We start from the raw sequence: 24,936 nt of genomic DNA on the forward strand, positions 1-24,936 counted from the left end.
CCCTGAAAACATGTTGAAATGACACGGAATGAATGTGTTTTCCTGTTAAAAAAAAAAAAAGGAGCTTCATATTATTTGTACCTGGTTGGGTCCGGTCACACACAGAGTTCCCGAGTCCCCCAGAGAAAGACTTTTGTGGTCAGACCAGTTGAATGTGTCTACTTTGTCCTCCAGCTCCAAGTTGTAACTAAATAAAAAAAGCAGAAGAAGAATGTTTTGAGTTTTTTTTGTGTTGCACTAAGCTCAAGACTCAAGTATCTCTTTCCTTTAATTCTGAATCCAAGTCCTTTGTCCGACTAGAGCATTTTGCTTAGAATACTATGAAAAAACATCTGTAGAGCATAACGATGGAATGATCGAGTGATAACACACATTTTAAAGAATATAATGTTGTAAATAATTGGAAAGAAACTGTATTTAGTGCCTTGAATAGAATTATTTCTACAGTTTTTATCATTTCGGTCATCTCCCGCCTGGTGTGGAATCCAGACTGACTATTATTTTCAGTTCATGTTCTAATCAAGGTAAAATTCCAACATCATTATTATGATTATCTTTTTAACTAAAAATAAACATGATAAAACCCCATATTTTTAATACTTTCATTTGTACATTTTACACACTCTCTCTCTCTTAAGTACTCCCTGTAGTGCCATCGCTAGGGTGGTTCACAAAATTAATTTCCACCAAATTTTGCCAGATTGCTTTTCACCTTGTTCACATTGATATTGTAAATCACCTGTTACCAAAAATGGAGTCAATCACTGCACATTTAGGGGTGGCACACTTTTTCTACAATGTTGACGTTTCTTCTATCGTCAGGAATAGTGTTTGGACTTCTTACTCATTTACTATAAATACAGGGAGAGACTTTTAATGACCATTCTTACATTTATTTTGTTACAGTTTGCAATATCTGTGAAAGTTGTGCTTTCTCTGATTGAGCAATAAAAATTGTGAAAAAGTGTTCCACCCTTCACGGACATTATATTGGCCTAATGTTTGTTACAGAAATTCAAAATGTCAATAGGAACGAAGCAAAATGCGATCTGGCAAAATTTGGAAAACCACCCTAGCCATCGCGTACCCTGTTTGGGAAACATCGCACTAAGCAATAAAGCAGCAATTTGACTGAAAAACCTACATTGAACGAATGTATGATTCTGTCATCATTGTTATGAAAGTTTTCTTTTTTTTCATTTAACTTGTACATTTAAATGTAGTCTGCCAGCTCCCATGCATTAAACATGCACTGTTGGTGTTCCGCTAAATGCAGCGGAGACTACATTGCTGCACTGACACTAAAGCTGATGTTAATTGATGTTGGCAGCACATTTAAAAAAAAAAAGAAGCTTTGCCCAAACCAGCTGCTGTAGTACACAAGCACGCTGTGAAGATGTCACAGCCTTGTGATAATAATTCTAGAATTTCCAGCTCCTCGTCTAAAGTTTAAGGATGGAGAAGAGTTAATACGAAGACAATTATGCACATCTGGCCACATCATATCTTTGCACATGTTTATTAATCTTTCAGAATGTTATGGCACTGCTCATGAATTAGAACCTGTGGGGATATGCATTTTTCACCTTTGTGGTCCAATTTTTCACTTGATGCTACAAAAACAAAAAATACACGATAGGCGGAGTTTGAGATTTTTACCAGGGGGGGCAAAAGAAAAAAAGAAAATTAAATATATAGACCGTCTCGAGATTCACGCCAACCACAATTTGTGTAAAATACATAAAAATGCAAAAATGATTAGTAACATAAATGATAATGTGTGTTGACGCTTCGTTTAATGTTGTAAATTCATGATAAAACCAGGCCGGCGGCGGCTTTCCGCTTACTTTTTCTGCAGTACCATAAATAATAATAATAATAATAATAATAATAATAATAATAATAATAATACCATACATGAATTGCTTCACCATTTATATTGTGAAGAGGATTGCGCAACAGAAGAAGAACCAACCTAAAGTCTCAAAAGTTTGGGACCATTTCACTGAAAACTTATACTGCACACCTGAACTAACATCTGTGACATGAAACTAACAGCAATATGTTAGAATCAAAGCAGAAGAAAACAATTTTAGAGTTTTTTGAATGAATTTGGGAAAACTGTAATGAAAAACTTTGACCACTGCTGGGGGGGGGGCAATGCTCCTGCAAACTCTGCTTATGGAATACATGTGTAACATAACCGTCTTGGCATCTGTGCATTATAAGTCGTTTTGCAAATTTCTTTCAGTAAATCCAGTAAATCAGATTTTCGTTGCATCCCTGACCTTTGTCCGAGGACTTTATGCTGAAGAGCCGGACTCTGTTTGGCCGAACTGGCTCCAGACGGTGGGCCCTTGTACTCTGCAACACAATAATGAATTATTTTTAACAACAACTTTATATATTAAAAAATAAATCAATAAATAAATCAAATCTATATCAAATATCAAATAGTTTAAAAAGCAATAATAATTCCTACTTTACAAACAGGTTAAACATTTATCAGAAGGCAGACTATCTGTGATAGTAAATGCACATCTATGTACAAAGGTGTGTTCACCATCTTCAGGAACCACAGTGAGGGTGACAACCAAGCCGGCCTCCTTGATGAGCAGAACAATGTCACTGTGACAGAGTTCAATAATAGAGCGTCCGTTGACTGCAGAGATACGATCCCCAACGTGCAGCAGGCCACAGCGGTCAGTGGGGCTGCCCTCAATGATTCGCCCAATTTTATGCGGGATAACTGAAAGAGCAGGTGGAGCAGAGAAATATTACAATGACTAATCTGGGGACTAAAGAATACACTGCAGCAAAACTAGACAGAACAAGTTTAAACATTGGCATTTCTGGCTATAGATGGATGGAGAACTCAACCTCATCTGAGAAAAATAAAATGTCAATGCCTTTATCCCTAATTTACGTAAAAATAAAATTAAGATTCAAAATTAGATAATAAATAAATAAAATAAGAGTTTTTGAGGCATAATTAGGTCAAAATTGATGGACTCCAAAGTTAGTCAGTGTATAATGTTTAAATGACAGGTATTATGGAATTGATTGACAGGTAAACGATCCTTTATCATTTATCCTTTGTTTCATAAAAGCAGAAACAAAGCTGCACATTATCAAAACCAAGTTAAACATGATTTTAAAATGTTAAAGGGATCCTCCACTGTTTTTACACATTTTGCCTAAAGTCATTGAAAGGTACTTATTAGAAGATCTATGCCAAACAAAACATACTATTATGCACCATATTCATGTTATCAACTTTAAAAAAAAATGAGACTTCTGTACAGTTTTAGAGCTTGTGTTCCGCCATTTTGAAATAACATGATTGATGATGTCACACGGCCCCACTGCCTGCAAACAGCCCATTGTTTGCTATTGAAGTGAAACATTCAGTCAGCTATTTAGATGATTTAACTACTGTAGCTTAGTCAGTGATGCTCTGATGACTAATGTTAGCGAGTAACAATAAACTTTAGGGTGGAAGTCCTTCTATCCTCAGGGTTTGTGCATCTTCAACTGTCCTTGATTTACTTGCGAAGCCACCACAGTGTCAGCCGCACTCTGTTTAAGGCAGAGTATAGGTACCTTAGGAGAGCTCTTCTTCTCTGCTTTATAGTCTACTACAAAAGTTGGAACTGTCGCCCTCTGCAGTCACAGATTTTTATGTTGTTATCCTCTTTCAGTAAACAAAACAGGGTTGCAATCGGTGTCTTTAACTTTTCCTGTTTTTTTTTTCGATGCAACAAAAAGCAGCATAAGTTGTTATTTTGACCAAAAAAGCTGATTAAATGCTTTTTAAAAAGCAGGCTGAATGTTTCACTCTAATAGAAAACAATGGGATGTTTACAGTTTCTTAGGCATTTATCTTCTAAAAAGTAGATTTAAAAGATTTTAGGCCAAATTTGTAGAAACAGTGGAGGATCCTGAAGCTAAGCTACCATTAGCACACATAGCAAACACACAAACTCACCTGAAAATTAGTTATTAATTTATCTTGTATGGTTTTGCTCATCCTGCATTTGACAGTATCTTGTTTTCATCCGGTGAAAAAATATTCTTGAGCAAAACTAGGAAGAATGTACATATGATTTGATATTGTTATTAGTTGACACTGTTCAACAGGTATTAGGTGACGGGTGATGCTGCTGAGGTTTGTTATTTTGGAGAAAGTCGCAGATGCAAGCTAAATTTCACGGCTGAGTTTGTTTCCTTAACTGCCTCGACCTCCGACTAAAGGTACGTCCCCTTCACGCAAGGGATGTTGTCTGCAAGGCAGAGGAGTTATACTGTGTTTTTGCTCCTTCCTAATTAGATGACTGTAGGATTTAATTACACGAGTGCAGCTGCAGTTAGTTTAACTTTCGTCATTGGAATCCAAACACAACAACTTTAATGTGTTTTTCCCTCATGTTGTATAGTGCAGGGGCATCAAACTCATCTGAGTCCAGGGGCCAAACACGGAGCACTAATTTCAATTTTATGCTGGAAAACAAGTCATTTCAACATTATTGTGTCATAAATTACACTTCTACGTCTACATAAAATACAAAATATGAAAGAAAAAGACAACATCCAAGCAATAAGTGATAGATATCAGTTCCAACATCACTTCTCTTTAAATACCCCAGATTTTGTACCAAGTTCTATTTAATAAAGGGAAATATTATGTCATAATTTGAGGAAAATGTAAGAATTTTGTAAGAAATTTGTAAGAATTTTGAGGTTTTTCAACAGTTTAACATAAAAAATTACTATAATCATGCGAATATTGTTGAGTTTCATTTACACAATGATTTATGTTTCCAATGGGCCGGATTTGGCCCCCGGGCCATGAGTTTGACACATATGTTGTAGTGTAAAAAAAAGCCCTCACCTCCATACGGAGGTTTGCTCTTTGATGTGAGGATAACAAAGCCGAAGCCTTCCGTCTCTTTGCGGTGGAGAGTGATGTCGAAGGACTCATGGTCAAGCGCGCTGGGCATGGGTAGACGAGGAAGCTTTGGGGAACCGTTCACCAGCACCGGTGTCATGTCCAGAATGTCTTCATCTGTGGCTTCTAGCATGAAAAGAGATGCATCTTTAGGATTCCCTGAAACAGAATTTTAATAGAACAGCACATTCTTTAAAGTCTAAATGATGATGAAACACATTGGCAATGGCTGACAGTGGCTGAGAAACAGGGTAATCCCCCACCGACACTCCCCATGAACCTATTCATCTGTTTTTTAGTCTTTGTTTTGTGAATTCCCCCTAAAAGACATTTTCTAATTGTTTTCCACAACCAGCACTGACTTTAACCATGTCTCAAAAAAATACAAACAGCTTATTTTGATATGAAACTATAAGACAGACCCAATAAGACCCAGTAGCTGCCTTTGATTCACCTCTGTAGATGACTTTTCTCCGAACAGTCAGCATAACTTGACCATTTCGGGCAGCATTTGTCATCAGATCCAAGACCTGCTTGTGTGAACGTCCTTTTACGATCACTCCATCGATGCCAATGAGCTCGTCTCCTGCTCTGAGACGACCGTCCTTCTCTGCCGCCCCGTTGGGCACAATGGCTCCAATGTAAACCTGGGGAAACACATTCTGACAGGGGATTACTAACAGAGAACTGGCCTTTGAGATAATAGAATTAGAATAATAGAATAATATTTGTCCCTTTGTTCTTTGTTTATCCTGTTTTAAAACCAAATAAAAAAACCAAATACACAGTGTGGTTGTTTTGTTTTTCTGTTTTAAAACTAAAATATGAATGACGAAATCTTGGTCTGATTTGTGAGAGATTTGGATATTTAAGACAAAATTACAGCGAGAACTTAAGTATGTCACATACTGTCAGAGCGAACAGGACGGCCCAAATAGTATCCAAATAAAGTTGTCACTGACTATCGACTGTGAGGCTGGTGTGAGGAATAGATGCACAAATAATTACAAAGCTTTTTTGAGGGGAGGAAAAATATGTACAGTATTTTGCACGTTATAATACCGCAAGCCACAAACAGCAACCGTCAACACACGCGAAAGTTGATCACAGGAAACGAGGAGCACCAGTAGATTCATTACACCACCTCTGGTTCCTTTAATCTCATATCGTGTGTGCTCTTCACAACATCCATTTTTTGTCTTGATTTATTATTGTATTAATAACATTTCAATTTACCAGTTCATCAGTAATGTGACTTATGCGTTTCACCTTTATTTTGTATGGTAGAGCTTAAAACATGGAGCTCTCGTCCATAGTGTCCCAATAAATATCCAAATATCACACAAATATCAGAGCAAGATCTAATTTTAAAACAGAAAAATGCTGCTTGTTTGATATTTGATTTTTCTGTATTTATGTTTTGGTTTTGAGTCAGTAAAACAAAAATGAACCACACCGTTTATTTGTTAATTTGATTAGGTTTTAAAACGGCTTAACCAAAAAACCAAGGGTACATAGATTTAGAATGAGCACGGTATATGACTTCTAGGTTTAGATGTAGTGATATAAACTTACTGGCTGTTGTGGTCCCTCTCCCCCCAAAACACGGAAGCCAAAGCCAGTTTCAATGTCTCGCTTCAGAAAAACATCGATATCTTTGGTATGAGGCTCTGGAAGAAAAAAATATTTCACTATTATAGAAAGCAATATTATGACATGCAGGTTTGATGTTAAGTGCGGTCAGTCTTGACTTACGCCTGCTCTCCAGCAGGGCTTTGGACTTTAGATACAGCTCTTTGGCATCTCGTTTGGGGGAGTCCATAGAGCGAAGGGTGCTGGAGTTGGAGTGGTAAGGCAAAGCCTGTGGCACGGAGTCTGTAATGGCATCCAAAGTCTCTGTGCTGGCCGTCATCTCCCGTCTCTGCCAACATGTAGACGGACAACCAGATTCAGATGCATCTCATAAAAGTTCAACAAACACAAAACGATTCTTTCATAATAGTTGGAGCTCACATTCTACAACGTTCACCATGAAAAACATTTCCCAAACAAGCTTTAAAGGCTAATCATTTGGGGTCTACCAATACAACTTGTTCACTTCTTTCACTTCTGATACAATACCGATATTGGATCTTTGTGCGTTGGCCAATACCAATATCTATCCTATATTATACTTGTATTACTTATTTTGTTAAAGGGGCAGAATTATGAACAATTTACTTCATAATGGTTTTGCAACAATGATATACATTCTTTTAGACTTATTCAAAGAGCCAAAGTTGAAAAAGTTCTGTTTCCTCCCTCACTTGCTATTCCATATTTTGTAAAAAGTCAGGTCTTCGAAATCTAATGTTAGCATCGGTTCCCTGACCCTTGGCCTGTATGTTTCATGATCCACGATACTGTTTCATTGTTCTAGCTTTCTTTTTATTTTCTGTCCTTTTGTGTTTTCAATGACATATTTTCTCTCTCTGTAATTACTCCTACTGTTCATACTGGCCATGAAGGCAAACTGTTTTACTTGTTGTTTATTGATTTTATTATCTTATGTCGTTGACATCAACCTGCCGAAGGGACTGAAGATGAAAATTAGCCGTTGGCTATAATCTTGCATATTTACATGTATATCTTAGTTAATATGTATTGTCCCTGTATTAAATTAAAAAAAAAATTCAAACTGAAACGGGCGAGTTGGATTTTTAAAACTCCTCCTCCAGACAATCCTGGCTCCTCCTACCCTACATAGGAATGTAAACTCCTCCCTCTCAAACTACCTCACAGGTAAAACAGACATAGCAAAGGCAGGTTGATATCACAGTTAATATCTTTACGTTCAGTATATAGATAATCCGAAGCCAAGCATGAGCGCTCACAATTAGTTTCACTTTTAGCAGCTGTTACATTGCGTATAGCATCGTATCGCCTTTGACACGATCTGGCTTGTTTGTGACCCAATGCAACGCAGCAGTAGGACAAAACAATGGTCCATCATCTTAAATAGACTCTTCCTGTGGTCAGAAGAGTTGAGGAGGACACGAAAGTGACTGTTAAGGATTTACTCCTACTGCTGCTGCTGGGATAAACACACACGCTGAAGCAGCGTTTGTCGGACTCACAATCACAATAGCCACTTAAATACAAGTGTTTTACTGTCATGTGCAAGTTTTTGGCTGAAAACAATAACAAGAGTGTATGGATACATTGGATAGGAAAAGTCGAGGGCTATCGTAATAAAGCTGTGGCGTAGAGTCGGCGTCAACAGACACGCCCCAAAACAACCTGTTTTTAGGCCTTAAAAAGACTTTTCAGAGAACTAAAACTCAGAAAAACAGGTTAGTTTGGGAAATTAAACCTCAAATACTATGTTGTTGCGATTCTTGGAACAATTAGAGATGGGTGAAAAATAGCACAATGCTGTACCTTTAAGCAGAAAATTAGAAAAGGCTTGATCAAGTGTTTTTTTTTTTTTTTACTCAAACAGAGAACAATAGTTAGCAACAGTAAGTATGAGGAAAAAACTGATCCATTTATTATGAACCAAAACAGTTACATACATTTGAACCTTAAACACAAGATAATTCTACTATAACCCAATATAGCAAACGAATGAGAAGACCCTGAAAAATAACCTGAATAAATCCAATAAAAACAATATACAGTATATCATTCATTTTAGATACAGGCCGATTTAATCCAATATTTGGGTTTTTGGGTGGTTTTTTTTGACATTGTCGGACCAATATTTGATATCAATATCAAATCAGGACACCCTTACTAACAATTCTGTTTGTACTGAATACTCTCAATTTATATTCCATCTATTGCTTGAATATTGACAATGAGAGTTGAATACTAAAAATCCAGGCAAAAGCAATCATTTCCCAATGGGTGTCGCAGGCCCCCTTTTGAACCGAAAGACCAGCTTCGTTATCTAAAAACGGCTGGATTAATAATAGCACTATATCTATAGAGGCTCAGCCAGGCTTCATCATTACCATTTCAATCCCCAATGAATAGCCCAAAGAATAAGAATGCAGAGAGGAAGTAATTAAGATCATTTTTCACAGCAAACAGAAAGAGCCGCCCAGAAACATAATCAATATTCAAATTCACCGCTATCATTTAATGTGATGTATTAGAGTCTTAATTGTTAAGCTGAAGGACAAAAAAAACAACTTTGAAAATAAATGGAGGAATGTGGCCCATCAGGGTTATTAACACAGGCATAAATATAAAAAAGCATGCATTTGTTTGTACTTACGGGTTTGAGACTCTTCACTGGGGACGTTTGACCTACGATGAGACAATGACAACATCAATTCATAGTGGAAGAACCACTGGACACCAGGTGGCACTGTTCCTCCAGGGGAAAAATCAGCAGACAGAAACCAGTGAGCTGGTACTAACTTAAGTGGTGTGCTCTGTAAAGAATGCTCCATTAGAGAACATATGCATCCATGTGCAATTAGAGGTAGTAGTGTGCTACAGAGCTTACACACGGTGTGGAAAGAGTGCTTTAGAAACTCATGCATATCATTCAGTGACTGATAATTCTTCTCTCGCTGCTATTCTGCCCACCCACGTATTTCATGTCAAGCCTTCCTATGGTTCCCTGCAGAGCATCCGCTTCTTCAACTTGCTGCATTAGCTGAGTTAAGAAGCACTTTTTGAAAGCCTGCTGCTCAGGTCGGGCCAGACTTACACTGGGAATGAGGAGGGGTTAATGGCAGGGATGGGCAACTCTATCACAGCGGGGCCCACAAACATCTGATCCAAGGGCCACATGATGAATATTCATGTCAGCTTTTAGAATTATGATATCAGAGCATTAATAAAAAAAAAGGGTTTTTGTCTTTGTGGTTTGATGTTTTGAGTATTTCTGTTGTCATTGTGTGTGTTTTTAGAGTCATTGTGTGTGTTTTTGCTGTTTTTTGTGTTCTTTCTTGGTGTATAATTGTGTGCATTTTGTCAATTTGTGTGTTTTTGGGGTCACTTTCTGTATTTTTTTTGTGGTTTTCTGTACTTTCCTGTCATTTTGTGAACAGTTTGTGTGTCTTTGGAGCTACTCCGTAATGTATTTTTGTTTTGTGTGTTTTGGAGTAATTTTGTGTGTTTTTAGAGTCATTGTGTGTGTTTTTGTTGTTTTTTGTGTTCTTTCTTGGTGCAATTATGTGTATTTTTCTGTCATTTTTTGCATTGTTGTTGTCTATTTGTGTGTTATTTGGGTCACTTTCTGTATTTTTGTTGTTTTCTGTATTTTCCTGTCATTTTGTGTAATTCTGGTAACAGTTTGTGTGTCTTTGGAACTATTCAGTAATATGTTGTCATTTTGTGTATTTTGGGACTTTTTTGTGTGTTTTTGTGTATTATCTTGGGCTTTATATTTCTTCTTAAATTACAATTTTTGGGGACTTGCAATTTTTTGTATTTCGATGGGGCTGAGATATTTTTTTACTTTCTTAAGCAGGCTGAATTTGATGCTCTAAAGCGGTGGTTCTCAAACTTTTTTGGCTCCAGTACCTCTTTATCTTATTTCTGAATCCAAGTACCCCCCTTTGTCCGACAGCAACATTTTTCTCAGAAAACTATGAAAAAACAATTTGAATCTAGTTTTGTAAATAAGGAATGAAACAGTAATTAGCGCCTCCTAAATAGATTTATTTCTTCAGTTTTTAACTTTTAGGATCATCTCCTGCCTGGTGGGGGATGTTATAATCAAGATCATTTATGTCATCATTTTGTGTTTCTTGTGTAATTTTGTGTATTTTGTTGTTGTTTGTCTGTTCTTTTTAATATTATTGTTATTTATATTATTATTCGTATATTTTTCTCATATTTTGTGTGTTTTTGTTGTCGTTTTTGTGTGTTGTTGGTATTATTTAAATTATTCTCTCTCAGTGTGTGTGTTTTTGGTGTTGTTTCTTATGTCGTTTTGTATGTTTCTCTGTCATTTTTGTGTATTTTGGAGTGATTTTGTGTATTTTTCTCCCATTTAGTGTGTCTTTGTTGTCATTTTGTGTGTTGCTGGTAATGGTATGTTTTTTTCTCCCTTAGTGTGTGTTTTTGGAGTCATTTTCTGAACTTTGTTGTTCTTTGTTGTTGTTATTCAGTATATTTTTCTCCTATTTTGTGTGTTTTTGTTGTCGTTTTATGAATTGATAGTAATATTTAGTATGATTGTCATTTTTAACCATAAGTAAACATTATAAACCCCCATATTTTTAATGCTTTCCTATGTTAATTTGCTCTAAAGGGCCGGATTTGGCCCCCGGGCCTTGAGTTTGACACGTGGGCTATTGTGTAATGATGTTAAAGCTGGCTTTAGCTCTTTGCTTTGGCAGTAACTGTAGGAATAGCCTTGCCATGGTTTAGGTACGGCTAATGGAGAAGACCCTTTAAGACCTGACCTCTATGACCATTTACCCAGGGTTCGTTAACAGGCCAGGGATCCACAAACTCCCTTTGCTCCACTGATGATCAAAGACGATTCGGGGTTCATTGACTTGCGTAGAGTGACTCCCCCGGCAGCTGGAAATGGATGCAGGAGACATTTGAAAAGTGCTTAAACCCGCCTCCTCCCTCTGCTTCTTGGAATAAAGCACATTCCCACTCTTACATAACGCCCACTCTGATCTGTAAGAGTAGGCATAGCATTAATTTAGAGTTGCTCTAAACCAGAGGTGGGCAACTTTTATCAGGACAGGGGTCACAAAAATGTGTTTGTTTGATCGTAGAGCCACATTATTGTTTATGTCAGCATTCATAATAATAATAATAATAATAATAAAGAAAAAATGGATTTTTAATCATTTTGCGTGTTTTTTTTCCCGTTATTCTTTGTATGTTTTTTATCATGTGCATTTTTGTTGTCCTTTTGTGTTTTTATGTCTTTTGGAGTCATATTGTGTATTTGTGCTGTGATTTTGCATTTTTTTTGGAGTCATTTTTGTGTATGTGTTTTGTTAGTTTTGTTAGTTTTTAGTACTGTGGGTTTGCTGAGTCCTTTTTTGTGCGTTATTCTTGTCTTTTAGTGTACTTTTGTTGAAATTTTCTGTAATTTTGTATGTTTTTTGAGTCAGTTTGTGCATTTTTGTTGTCGTTTTGTGTTATTTGGAGTCTTTTTCGTAGTATTTTTCTGTGTTTCTGGAGTATTTTCTGTGTTTTTCCTGTCTTTTTCTGTATTTTTATGTAATGTAGTTTTTTTAGTATATTTTAGTGTATTCTTACTGTTGTTTTGTGTATTTTTTCTGTCGTTTTTGTGGGTTTACTTTTGGAGGGCGCACAAAATTAGACCGGTGGCCCCCGGGCCACCATTTGCCCATGCCTACTCTAAACAGACGGGGGTTATACACACATTTCATGAGTAAAGGAGCAGAATGGTGAGAGCTCCTGAATGGTAACAGTCTTTACATTGGTGACTGCAGATACAGTGGCATCACTCAAACCTCTACATAACAAGAGTGCATGGTGAGTCAGTGCCCTCCAGCGTGCCCTCGCACCCCCTCACCTCCTGCCAGTATCAGCACGCTGACATCACCTCCCATGGGTACTATGGAAGTTGCATTGGCAGCAATAGCAGTAGCACACGTTAAAAAAACAAACAAATATGGAAGTAAACAATCTCTTCATTGGTAAAAGAAAAACTGACATGATGAAGACACAACCAAACAATGCACATGTGTCTAACTCAAGGTCCAGGGGCCGAAATCGTCCCTTTAGAGCAGTGGTTTGCAAACTTCTTTGGCTCAAGTACCGTTTTTCTCTTACTTTTGAATGCATGTACCCCCTAATGTCTGACTATTACATTTTGCTCAGAATTCTGTGAAGAAACCACTATAGAACATAATGATGTAATCAATGAGTGATAACACACATTTTAAAGAATCTCATTTTGTAAATAGGTGGAATGAAACTCCTGAATAGAATTATTTATTTAGTTTTTTATGTTTACGATCATATTTGCTCCTGATGTGGGACCAAAAACGACCTTTGTGTATTTTCAGTTCATGTTCTAATCAAAATAAAGTTCTGTCATCAATTTGTGTGCTTTTAGTGTAATTTTGTGTTTTTGGTGTCATTTTGTTGTTGTTTGTCTGTTCCTTTTTATTATTCAGTATATTTTTGTTGGTTTTTGTTGTCGTTTCTGTGTGTTTTTGGTGTTGTTTGGTTATTTTTCATGTTGTTTTGTATGTTTCTCAGTTATTTTTGATTATTTTGAAGTGATATTGTGTATTTTTCTCTTATTTAGTGTGTCTATGTTGTCGTTTTGTGTGTTGCTGGTAATAGTAAGTATTTTTCTCTCTTCGTGTGTGCCTTTTTGGTGTCATTTTGTTGTTTTTTGTCTGTCTTTTTTTATCATTCAGTATATGATCTCCTATTTTGTGTGTTTTTGCTGTCGTTTTGTGAGTTGCTGGTAATATTTAGTATTAATTACATTTTTTAACTAAAAGTAAAAATTATAAAACCCCATATTTTTAATGCTTTCATTTGTTAATTTCTCTCTTTCTCTCTCAAGTACCCCCTGTAGTTCCATCACATACAGGAAAAAGTAAAAATTATAGAGAAAACATTAATCATTGTGTAAATTACCAAAAAAATTCACTTGTGTGTCTTACAGTTTTCCCAAGGATATATCACTTTTTTTAATCACAAATTTTACAAAATCGTTTTTAATAAAATTTCCACAAAATTCCCCAAAAGATTATGCAAAATAAAAAATGCATTATTTTACTTTTTGCAAGAATAAACCACAACATCAGTGGTTCCAAATTTTTTTTTGTTCCGTGAACCCCCTTTGCATTTTTGTACCCTCTCCATAATTTCATATGATTTTTCATCTGTTGAACAACGGCTTCTCCCAAACCCTTAACGGAACATTGGTTCCCTTAACGCTTAATCTACGAATTAGAAAATAAGTGTACTTTATTTAAACTACAACTTTTGTGTGATTACTTCAATAGTAAGTAGTAATTAATTTCAGTCTCTTTTGTAAAATGTAGCGTTTATTATTGTCTCCTATTGTCAGAAGTGTAATAAAATGGCCTCTACAGAATAAAATAATCCTGTTTCAATAAATTACAAGGAAATCTAGTATTTTATTGAGCGGCAGTGCTGTTAGTTTGTAGTGAATTTGTCCAAAAAAAATAGCCTAAAAAGGAACTAGGAAGATTTCCTGATTATTTTCAAATTAATTGTTAAATCTTTCCGAGTACACCCTACAATGTGCTCCTCCTGTACCCCTGTTTGGGAATCACTGCACTGCATGTAGCGTTAACCTTTGATGACATAATGTATGCAGACATGGTAAGATAAATGGATGAATACATTTAAAAACCTACACAAAAATTGGTCTAAAAATCAAGGACTTTAGAAGTGCAGGGACTCAAATATGTCATTTATTGCTTGGATGGAGATATAATTTATAGGTGGAAGTGCCAACAATAACGTTGAAATCGCTTTTTTTTTCCCGCCATCTAAAATCTGTGGCCTACTCGTATTTGGCCCCTGAGTGAAAATGAGTTTGACACCCCTGAACCAATCAAACAAGCAATAGAAAATGATTTTACCTCCTCGTAGAACCAGCACGTTGACCTCGCTACCCACTGGCAGATCCTTCAGGATATCCACAACCTGTGCGTGACTGAGTGTTTGGACGTTCTGTCTGTTGATCTCTTTGATCACGTCTCCTTTCTGGAGGCCACGGCACCACTGGGCGTCCAGGATCATCTTCACCTTTTGACCCAGGGGACAGTCGGCGATGGCGAACCCAAACCCCCCTGGTCCCTTGACCAGTGGCACACTGACCAGCTCTGGCTGCAACATTCCTGTGACCAGCTCCCCTCGCTCTGCCTGCCTACCGTTGGGCAAGGCAGCCACCACAGGCCGCCCGCTAGCATCGGTGGTCACGTAATGGAGTTCCTGCGTGGAGCTGTGGAGAACATCCCCCTTCACCAGCAGTGGTTGTCCATTAATGAGGGGAACGGCTGTCACTACCTCTCTGCCGTGCAGGGCCGGCTGTGGTTGGGTGGCCGGGGGCAGGGGGGGCGGGGGGAGAGGGTCATCGCTGTCTAAATCCACATCGGGAGGGAGCGAGTAACCATGGCAAAGCACCATGTCTACATACTGGTTGATGGCAATGGACTGGAACATCTGCACCACCTCTGGATGAGTCTTCCCCAGCACACACAACCCATTGATCTCAACAATAACATCCCCTGAGATAAACAGAAGAAAGAACGTGACAGTCAGGATTTCCTTCTTAGAATCTAATCTACAGATCACATCTACATCACTCATTAGCTTTTAACATGTTTAATTCATACAAGCTTTGTTCAGTGCGTGTTGGAAAAACTCCTTTGATTAGAGCGTCAAGGGAAGAGAAATGGTGCTCCAGGTGTGAAGCACAATAACGTGTCAGTGATTACAGACAAATGTAACATAATATGAAATGTATTCTTTTTATTCAGGTGAAAATGTAATGTTTCTTTTAATGTTTTCTTAGATCAAGGTTCATCAAAATTTACAATCAATAGTTAAACATCAAAAGAGAGCAATACGCTATGTACATAATGCCAGACATTTAGATCACACAAACCCATTAGGGGTGGTGAAAAAAATCAATTCACATAAGAATCATGATTCTTATCATTCACGATTCTGATTCAATTCATGATCTTCAAAAATATTTTTTTTTTTTTTTTTTTTTAGGCCTTAAAAAGTATTAAATTGTCTTAGATTTAATCAGATAGGCCTTAAATGTGCTTTACCAGTTACCAATAAACTGTTTTCTATCATGTCTTAAAAATATATATTTCTGGTTATTGTTTATTTTTGTTCACCTTTGATCTTGCTAATAATATGAATATACTAATATAAAAGGTAGCTTTAATGTAAGTGTAAAATAATCAACCTAAGGGAACAGACAGAGGAACTAAGACTTTACTACAGTGGTTCCCAAACATTACCTGTTGCGTTCCCTTATTAAGAAGGACACATTTCCAGGGCCCCCCAAACGCAACAAAATGTAAGCAAAGCAGGTGAAAAAATAAGGTTATCAATATTCTGACTATTCTTCTTTAAAGGTGCAGTCCGCAACTCTCAGATCCCTCTGTCCCCCTCCCTCCCACTGCTCTCTTGCCAAGCCTTCAAACTTTCCAAAGTCCCTCATAAATAAACATAAAATGTGTAATCACATATTTTAAAACAGTAATAAAAAAGCTCTACAGTTCTCTGTCAACAATTTCCTCTCACTCCCAAAAGTGATTCTGAGGTCAAATATCTTAACTTGCCTTTATAGTGATATGATAATAATATAACAGAATTATGGTGAGATTTGAACTTGTGATTCTTCCTGCCAACGTGATGAGTTTTTAATGTAAGTTTATACCAGTAGTGAGAGCCCAGATATAGACACAGTTCATCTTACCGGACGCCATCTTGTTGTCGTTGGCAGCGGGGCCGTCGCTAAGCACGTTTTTCACCTGCAGAAACTCATCCGTACGGTCTCCTCCAATGATGGTGAAACCAAAGCCCTGGGGGCTTTTCTTCAGCGCCGTGTGGTACATCTCTCCTTTCAGCTGACCGGGGTCTGCAGTGAACCCCGATGAGCTTCCTTTACCTGGAACACAACCAGGGTGGGGGTCAATGACATTTTTCAGTTACAATTACTTTCTCAATTACCCACGTTCATTTGCAATTCAATTACGATTACAGTGACCAGCCTTTTTTTTTCGTTTACAATTAAATTACAATTGTTTTTTATCCTTAGAAAGTCAATTACAATTATGTTCTCAATTACTGAAGTTTATTCACAATTATTGAGTCTGAAATAAATAACCTAATAAACGTGAACCTTCCTCTTGTGTTAGCGTCTCTAATGATAACTGGTCTTAAATCAGCTGTAAAATACACTAAAAACTAATATCTATCATCTAATTTATTTCATATTTATTGGTTACATTGTTAGGCTTCCTAATCAATGAAAATATAGGTTTTCATATTTTTAGTATGGGTGTCTGAGCCTTTTATTGTGTCAATAAATCCTTCGATTTTAATTTTTTTAAATGGTTAAACATGGGAAAGCTTGATATGAAACATATTTTAATAATTGTTACTACATACTGTATGTGTAGAACTGTAACATGGTTCCCCAGTTTTGCATTAAATTATATTTGACAGTTTTTGTAGAATTTTCACGAGAATTACAATTACAAAGTCAATTATCTGAGCTCCATTACAATTTCATTTCGATTAATTTGTATGATTTGTACAATTTGAATTTAAATTTGTCACCCTTCTACGTAACACTTTAGTTTAGGGAAAAGTTATTAAACATGAATTAGTTGCTTATTAGCATGCAAATTAGTAACATATTGACTCTTAATCAATAATTATTGATGCCTTATTCTGCATGGCTTTGTTATACAACCAGTAGACCATTAACCAAGTGTTGTCCCTCAATAACCTCAGAATTATTACTTATTAGTAGTTAATCAGGAAGTCAATATGCTAGTATTAGGCTAACGCTAACGCTAACCCTGTTTGGACTACGAGACAAAGGCATTAATAAGTACTTAATAATGACTAACTAATATGTTACTAATGCTAATAAGCAACTAATTCATGGTTAATATGTGTTCCCTAATATAAGGTGTTACCATTTTCTAATATTTTACACCATGCACTTTTATTCAGATTAACTTTCATACTGAACTTTATAATGAACCTTATGTTGTTTTTATGGTAACTGTATCTGTTTTGACTTGACTTGAATTTTGTGGGAGGGGCATGTGCAAGTCCGTTGTACTTTGTGCAATGACAATAAAAGGATTCTATTCCATTCTATTATGACAGAAACATATTTTTAAAATGACAGTTACAATCATACTCATCTTAATCTTTAAAATGCAGTTAAAAAAACATTTCATCCATTCAATATTACACCAATTTACTTCTTGTGTTTCCTTTTTGATCTTCAATTAATAATTTATTCAATATTTTCATTTGTCTTTTGGTATTACTAATTGCGAAGCATGTTTATATATTAGTTTCCACTTATATCAAAGATTTATTGTGCATTTATTTTCCCTCATGATCTTCTAAGTGTCTATTAGTCTTTATTGAAAGGGGAGGAGCTTCACTCCCTCCTTGCACCTTAAATGTTTGTTTGTTATGTGTACTAAATCAATACATTTAAAGAAAATGAATTAAAATGACACTATAAGTGTAATTGATTATCGATTACCTGATTGTAATTATAATTGACCCCAACCCTGAACACATCCCACTTCATTAAACACAGGTCAAATCCCCAACCCAGTGGAATAAAAGCAAAAAGAGTTAAATAAATGAATATCTTATCTGTCTACAAACAATATGTGCTTGGGTAGAAGTAGGTAATATGTCATGAGTTTTGTCTAATTATTAGGTGTGATATACTGTAGGCATAGAGACCTTTTTGTAAAAGCCAACGCAGGAACACACACAAAACGCCTGAAATTAGAAGAAACACTTTGAGCAAATAATGACACGTTTCCATCCTTTACTCAACCATAGAGCAGAGATGGGCGACTATTATCACAGCAGGGGCCACAAAAATGTGATTGTCTGACCAGAAGGTCACATTATTAACATTCATGCCAGCGTTTAGAATAATGACTCCGAGCATTAAAAACAGAAAGAATAAGGGTTTGTGTGTCTTTCTGTTGTTGCTTGTTTTTGGAGTCATTTTTGTGCATTCCTGTCATGGTTTAATCTACTTTTCTGTTATTTTGGGAATCCTCGTGTGTCTTTGCAGTAATTTTGTGTATTTTTGTTGTCATTTTGTAAATGTTTCTGCTATTTCTGTTGTGGTTTCATTTATTTTTCTGTTATTTTGGGAATTCTCGTTTGTTTTTGCAGTGATTTTGTGTATTTTAGTTGTCACTTTGTAAATGTTTCTGCTATTTTTGTGTATTTCTGTTGTGGTTTCATTTATTTTTCTGTTATTTTGGGAATCCTCGTGTGTTTTTGCAGTAATTTTCTGTATTTTAGTTGTAATTTTGTAAATGTTTCTGCTGTTTCTGTGTATTTGTGCTGTGGTTTAATTTTCTTTCTGTTATTTTGGGAATCCTCATGTGTTTTTGTAGTAATTTTGTGTATTTTTGTTGTAATTTTGTAAATGTTTCTGCTATTTTGGTGTATTTGTGTTGTGGTTTCATTTACTCTTCTTTTATTTTTGGAATTCTGTTGTGTTCTTTTTTGTACATTTTCCAGTTATTTTTTTAGCTGCGCAACTTTTGGTTAATTTTGTGTATTTGTGTTTCATACATTTTTTGTGTATTTTTTTTTTGTAATTTTGTAAGTTTGAGTAGTTTTTGTACTTGTGTTGCCATTTTGTAAATTTTCTGTTACTTTTGTGTCATTTTAGTCATCTTGCGCAACTTGGGGTTCACTTTGTGTATTTCTCTTTTATTCATATTTGTTATATTTGCTGTACTTTTGTGTATTTTTCTGTAATTTTGTATGCTTGAGTTATTTTTGTACTTGTTTTCATTTTGTGAATCTTTCTGTCATTTTTGTGTATTTTTTAGTTGTCTGTTTTTGGGTTAACTTTGGGGATTTCTGTTGTCATTTTGTGTATTTTTGTTGTCGTTCTTCATGTTACTGATTGTTTTTATTGAGTATATTTCTGTAATTTTATAATTTTTTGAGTCATGTTTACTTTGGGGTTATTGTGTATTTATGTTGTGGTTTAATGAACTTTTCTGTTATTTTTGGAGTCCTTTTGTGTGTTTTCATCATCTTGTGCAACTTTTGGTTCATTATGAGTATTTCTGTTTCATATATTTTTGTTTTTCTTTTGTGCATTTTTCTGTAAGTTTGTAAGTATGAGCTGTGTTTGTATTTGTGTTGTTATTTTGTAAAATGTTGCTGTTATTTTTGTGTATTTTTTAGTTGACAGTTTTTTGGTTAATTTTGCATTTTCCTGTTGTTCGTCTATATATTTCCGATTTTGTATATTTCTGTACTTTTGTATGTTTGAATAATTTTTGTATTTGTATTTTCATTTTGTAAATCTTTCTGTAATTTTTGTTAATTTTGCGTATTTCTGTTGTCATTTAGGTAGTTTTTTTTGTTGTCGTTGTATATGTTTCTGATTGTTTTTAATTGAGTATATTTCTGTAATTTTATATGTTTTTTGAGTCATTTTGTTCGTTTACTTTGGGGGCTGCACAAATATGGCCGAGGGCCGCATGTAGCCCCCGAGCCACATGTTGCAGATGCCTGCAATAGAGCATGAAAATGACACAGCACTTCAGACAGTGTCCGAAATTAGCCTGTCCTCCCACATAGAGCCCCCAGTAACATCAGCCACTCAGAAAAAAAACACTTTGCTGCTGTCATTATTTTTAGAATGAAACTAAAGGACGACTTAAGGTCAGTGGCAACATTAATATAGACCAGCAAATAACCAAACCAACCGTTATGATCAAAAACTCCTTTAGCCCTGCAGCTTTTCTATCAGACATTAATGTGTTATCAGCACTTTATTAAACATAAATAACTGCCTTGACTCAGAAATGATAAAGAGACAAATTATGCACATAAAAGAAAAATGGTAGTGAGAAAATTAGACGACGACATCAGTCATTCAATGCAAATTAGGAAATAGTCTGTCATCTCTAATTTTAAGCAATGTATTTTAAATTGGTCCAAAAAAACAAAAAATTAATCACTTGGAAGTGTTTTACGAGTCATTAACACACACTGCAAACACGATTTCACTGGAACATTTATTAGGGACTTTAAATTTCCCGCACCTTGTGTTTGAGCTCATTTACTCTTTTATTGACGTCACATTTAACATGAAAAACCACAAACCTTGTTTAAATGTTTTAAGTCCTGTAGGCAAAACCAAGCTAAAAAAATGATCCTAGATATGTTGCTTTTGATATTAACATTTTAAAATATGTAGAAACGTCAAGATGAAACAAAAATCATTTCTAAACATGTTTCATTTTAAATTATTTGCAAAAATCACTTCAACCAAGACCACAAAAGGCTACATCAGTTGTGCAAAGACACACATGCACTAACAGGAAATCATATAACATTATTTATTTGTCTTTTATTATGTGATGTGACCAAAAATGTGTTTTCCTAATACGACATCCAACCTGCAAGACTGAGCGCTACCGCAAGTCATTTATTCCAGTGATCCTCAACTGGTAGGTCGGGACCCAAAAGTGGGTCGCGGACCAGTGCTGGGTGGGTCGCAGACAGGTCAAAAATAAATAAATACTTAATGTCTGTCAAAACTTTTTTTTGAGAGACATTAAGCATTCTGTGAAATGCATGTTGCGCATGAAAATATATAGATTTATGTAAATAAAAAAAGATTCTGTATATGTGATTTCAACAGCTATTTTTGAAAATTTTTATTTCGTCTGAAGAATTCGAAAAAATAAAAATCGCGAATTAATGACCGTGGCAAAATGTGGGTCCCAGGGTGAAACCAGGTGAGAACCCCTGATTTATTCCATCTGCAGTCAGAGTGTTCAACAGCATCACTGCTAAATAATTATCATGATCTCAATAATGCTGCTCACTTTGTGTGTTTCTTTCTGATCTGTGTTGTGTACATAGTAGTGTTGTGTTCAAGACCACACTATCCCAGACCAAGACTTGCCCGAGACCAGAATGCATCGACACAGAGTCAAGACCAAGACCATAAACATTTTTTTTTAATTTAAAAATATATATATAAATAAATAAAATCATGACAAGGTTCGACGGTTAAAATGTATTTAAAATGATTTTAAATACATTTGAAATTTACCAAAATATTAAAACTACTACTGCTACTGATAAATTCACAATTATTCTACATATTTGAAAACAAGATTTTTATGTCAGCTGAATGTACAGCAAGTGTTGAAAATCATTTCTGCCAAGAAAGAACATGGCTGGTCACCTACACACCACAGTTGTTTCCTCTTTGCTGTGATTTTACAAATGTATTCTTTGTGGTTCGCGAAACCAAATTTCACAACCAACAAGTTAGCGGACATGTTTAGCTCCGCCTCTCTCTCCTGCTTGTGTGTGTGTGTGTGAGTGTGTCACACACGTCACTCAGTCACATTAAGGAATATTGCGGTCATTATATGGGGTGGATTAACGAATGAATAAAGGATCGTTTTATCCCGTTCTTCTCCTTGTTATGATCACATTATAAAAAAGTTTAAAAATAGCAGGAATTAGTGCGAGACTGAGACCTTTAAAATTTGGTCTCAAGACCGGTCTCGACTACTACACTAGTACATAGTGCTTATATTTATGTCTAGTATGTGTGTGATCTACAAGTGAAAGTGTACAAAGTGTACATACTGCCTATGTCTTGTATTATTTAATTCTATTGTATTTTTTCTTCCCTTATTTAGTTATTGTTTGATGCTGTTATATTTCATGTTTCCCTGTTTTTTTTAAGCTGCTGCAACATCTAAATTTCCCCCATTGGGGATCAATAAAGTTTTATTTATCTTATCTTATTCCATAAGAAATGATTATCATCATAAAAGAAATAAAAGTTGCCTGATATAGCTTTACAGACGGCCTACAGAATTCCAGGAATGATTCAACCACTCTTTTGAATAATAAGGTAATTATTCCCCCATGTATGATTTCAAGACAACAATAAAACAACATATACGTGTTATAGTATGGCACTAATAACAGCTCATTAGCTCCACAACACCTACTGGGATAATTGTGGCCTGGAAGCTGATTAGCTGGTGGCTACCAGATATAGAAGGTAAGAAGATTAAAATGATGACGTTACTGGCACATATGACTATAGTCGCTACACTAGCATTAATGTTAGTGTCAATACTAACGTTAGATCTATGATTTATAACAATTTATCACTCTAAATACATCTGGACCTTTGGAAATAACGTCACAGACACTGATTACGCTAATGTTGGGGTTAAGAATCCAAATCTAGAATGAGCACCAGCCATTTGCACGTTAAAAACTACATTTTCATACATGCAGGTGTTGGTAACCAAGCAACGTTTAAAATCTTGGTTTGATACCCCCAAAAAAATGGTTCAAGAAGTAAATTGACACCAATTTTTATTTATTTAAAAATTTTTTTTTAAATAAGCACAGCCTGGGGAAAAGGGCTTTATTATAGTGCTCATACAAGGCCTGTGTAGTATAATGTATATACATACATATGGCTTTTGATTTCATCGTTTATCCATTTCCACGTCATGTTACATTTTTCCGTTTACGTTCCCTGTTTAGATAAATTTACTGGCTATTAAACTTCTCAAAAGCATACCAAACACGCCAAATAGGGTTAACAGAGTCAATTAATGGTATTAATTTAACTGTTATATGCTTTAGATCAGGGGTTCTCAACTGGTCTCACCCTGGAACCCACATTTTGCCACGGTCATTAAATCGCGACCCACTTTGTTTAAGAATTAACCAACCAAATTTGTGAAAAATGTTGTTTTATCAGAAACACAACAATTCTAGTTTATGATCAAGTAATAAATGCCCATCCTTAACTTTCATACAACATTATGTTTCTTTCAAAAATCAGTGAAAGGACTTAAAATAGACGCACTCTTCCAAAATCAAATGAATCAGACAGAAACAAATATTCATCCATTAAGTGCATCAAACTTAATACAGTCAGGACTGACTTGAGATGTTCACACTGTAGAATAAAGTAATTTACATAATCACAGACAGTTCTACGAAAAATCATCAAACTCATTTTTCCCCCTCCTCATGTGACTGAAATGACTGCTTGATAGGACACACACATATATACACACACACACACACGCGCACACACGCACAGCAGATTGGATAAAGCAGCAGAGATGGTGAGCGTGGAGCAGTCTGATGAAAAGTTGTCATTTTTAAAGTGACGATACAAACACTACTTTAAATGAATTGTGGTCAAAGACAAGAACGTGTATGTGACGTGTTCATTATATCCAGGAGTGAAGACTTTGTCCACATCTGTTGTAAGCGACTCAAATTTAATGAAGCACCTCACAACAACACACGTATCTAAAAAAATCTGAATTATTTTACATATAGTAATTTTTTTTTTTTTTTTTTAACAGTAACGCAAATAGTTGCTTTTCTTGGTAATGAGTTACTTTTATTATAGAGTAATTCAGTTACTTACTCAGTTACTTTTTTGGAACAAGTAGCGAGTAACGATAACTAATTACTTTTTAGACCAACACTGGTCCACAGACACTCCATTGACTCGTATTGAAGAGGAGTTAGTGTGGATGCAAAACCTTGAACGAGAGTGGACGGTAAAGATTTTTGCACCCTACACAGGAAACACCAATCAGACACAGATGAACAAAACAACTTTTGTAGTATTTTTAATTCATTTTATTTTTTTATTATTTTTGTCTCACTCAAACATGGTAAGTGGTGGGCGGCGCCCTTGCGCCCTCTATTGGCCAGCCGCCACTGCTAATAAACTCTACTAGTCAGTATTAAACTCAACTTCCAGTCCAGATTTTGCTCCGCGTCTGTGTCTTCTATCTTCTGATAATATTCTTGAAGAACTCTTTTATCCTCTTCCATCCCTTCATCAGAAAGTTGATGAGACGCCTAAACACAGATTTTTTTGTTGGAGAATCCTTCTCAGATTCACTCCTGTTCGTGCTGAGTTCTGTTTCTACTGAAGCAAAGACATTCTCCTCACTCAGTTTTTTGAGTTCAAATTGAAGGTTCTCCTGATATTTTATGGCCTGAAGGCATTGTTCTTGAAGTTCTCCTTCCTTTATCTTCAGCTGGGACTGAAGAAGGTGGATCAGCTCCTTGTTCTGTTTTTGAACGTCGTTCAGCTGTTTGCATTCTTCTCTTGTTTCTTCAAGCTTTTCCTGTGTAGTGGTGATAGAAACATTCAAGGTGGAAATTATATTTCCATTTTCAGCCTCCAGATGAACTTTATTTTCCAGTTC

General features: G+C 35.8%; 1 protein-coding gene across 5 annotated transcripts in view; it reads right to left on the reverse strand.

Annotated features, from left to right (window-relative positions):
* Positions 1-24,936, reverse strand: part of magi3b (membrane associated guanylate kinase, WW and PDZ domain containing 3b) — a 212,986-nt gene that overhangs the window by 7,695 nt on the left and 180,355 nt on the right. For 3 of the 5 annotated variants that reach the window (XM_028446428.1, XM_028446429.1, XM_028446431.1), the window contains exons 9-18: positions 16,374-16,565; positions 14,515-15,162; positions 9,210-9,241; positions 6,704-6,869; positions 6,524-6,618; positions 5,403-5,610; positions 4,892-5,107; positions 2,564-2,749; positions 2,289-2,364; positions 82-187 (exon numbers count right to left, since the gene is read on the reverse strand). In XM_028446428.1, coding sequence (XP_028302229.1) covers positions 82-187; positions 2,289-2,364; positions 2,564-2,749; positions 4,892-5,107; positions 5,403-5,610; positions 6,524-6,618; positions 6,704-6,869; positions 9,210-9,241; positions 14,515-15,162; positions 16,374-16,565 — 1,925 coding nt within the window. The remainder of the gene's footprint in view (positions 1-81; positions 188-2,288; positions 2,365-2,563; positions 2,750-4,891; positions 5,108-5,402; positions 5,611-6,523; positions 6,619-6,703; positions 6,870-9,209; positions 9,242-14,514; positions 15,163-16,373; positions 16,566-24,936) is intronic. The other 2 variants (XM_028446430.1, XM_028446432.1) reach the window with 1 other exon arrangement.

The sequence above is a fragment of the Gouania willdenowi genome, chromosome 5, assembly GCF_900634775.1.
Source record: "Gouania willdenowi chromosome 5, fGouWil2.1, whole genome shotgun sequence".
NCBI lineage: Eukaryota > Metazoa > Chordata > Actinopteri > Blenniiformes > Gobiesocidae > Gouania > Gouania willdenowi.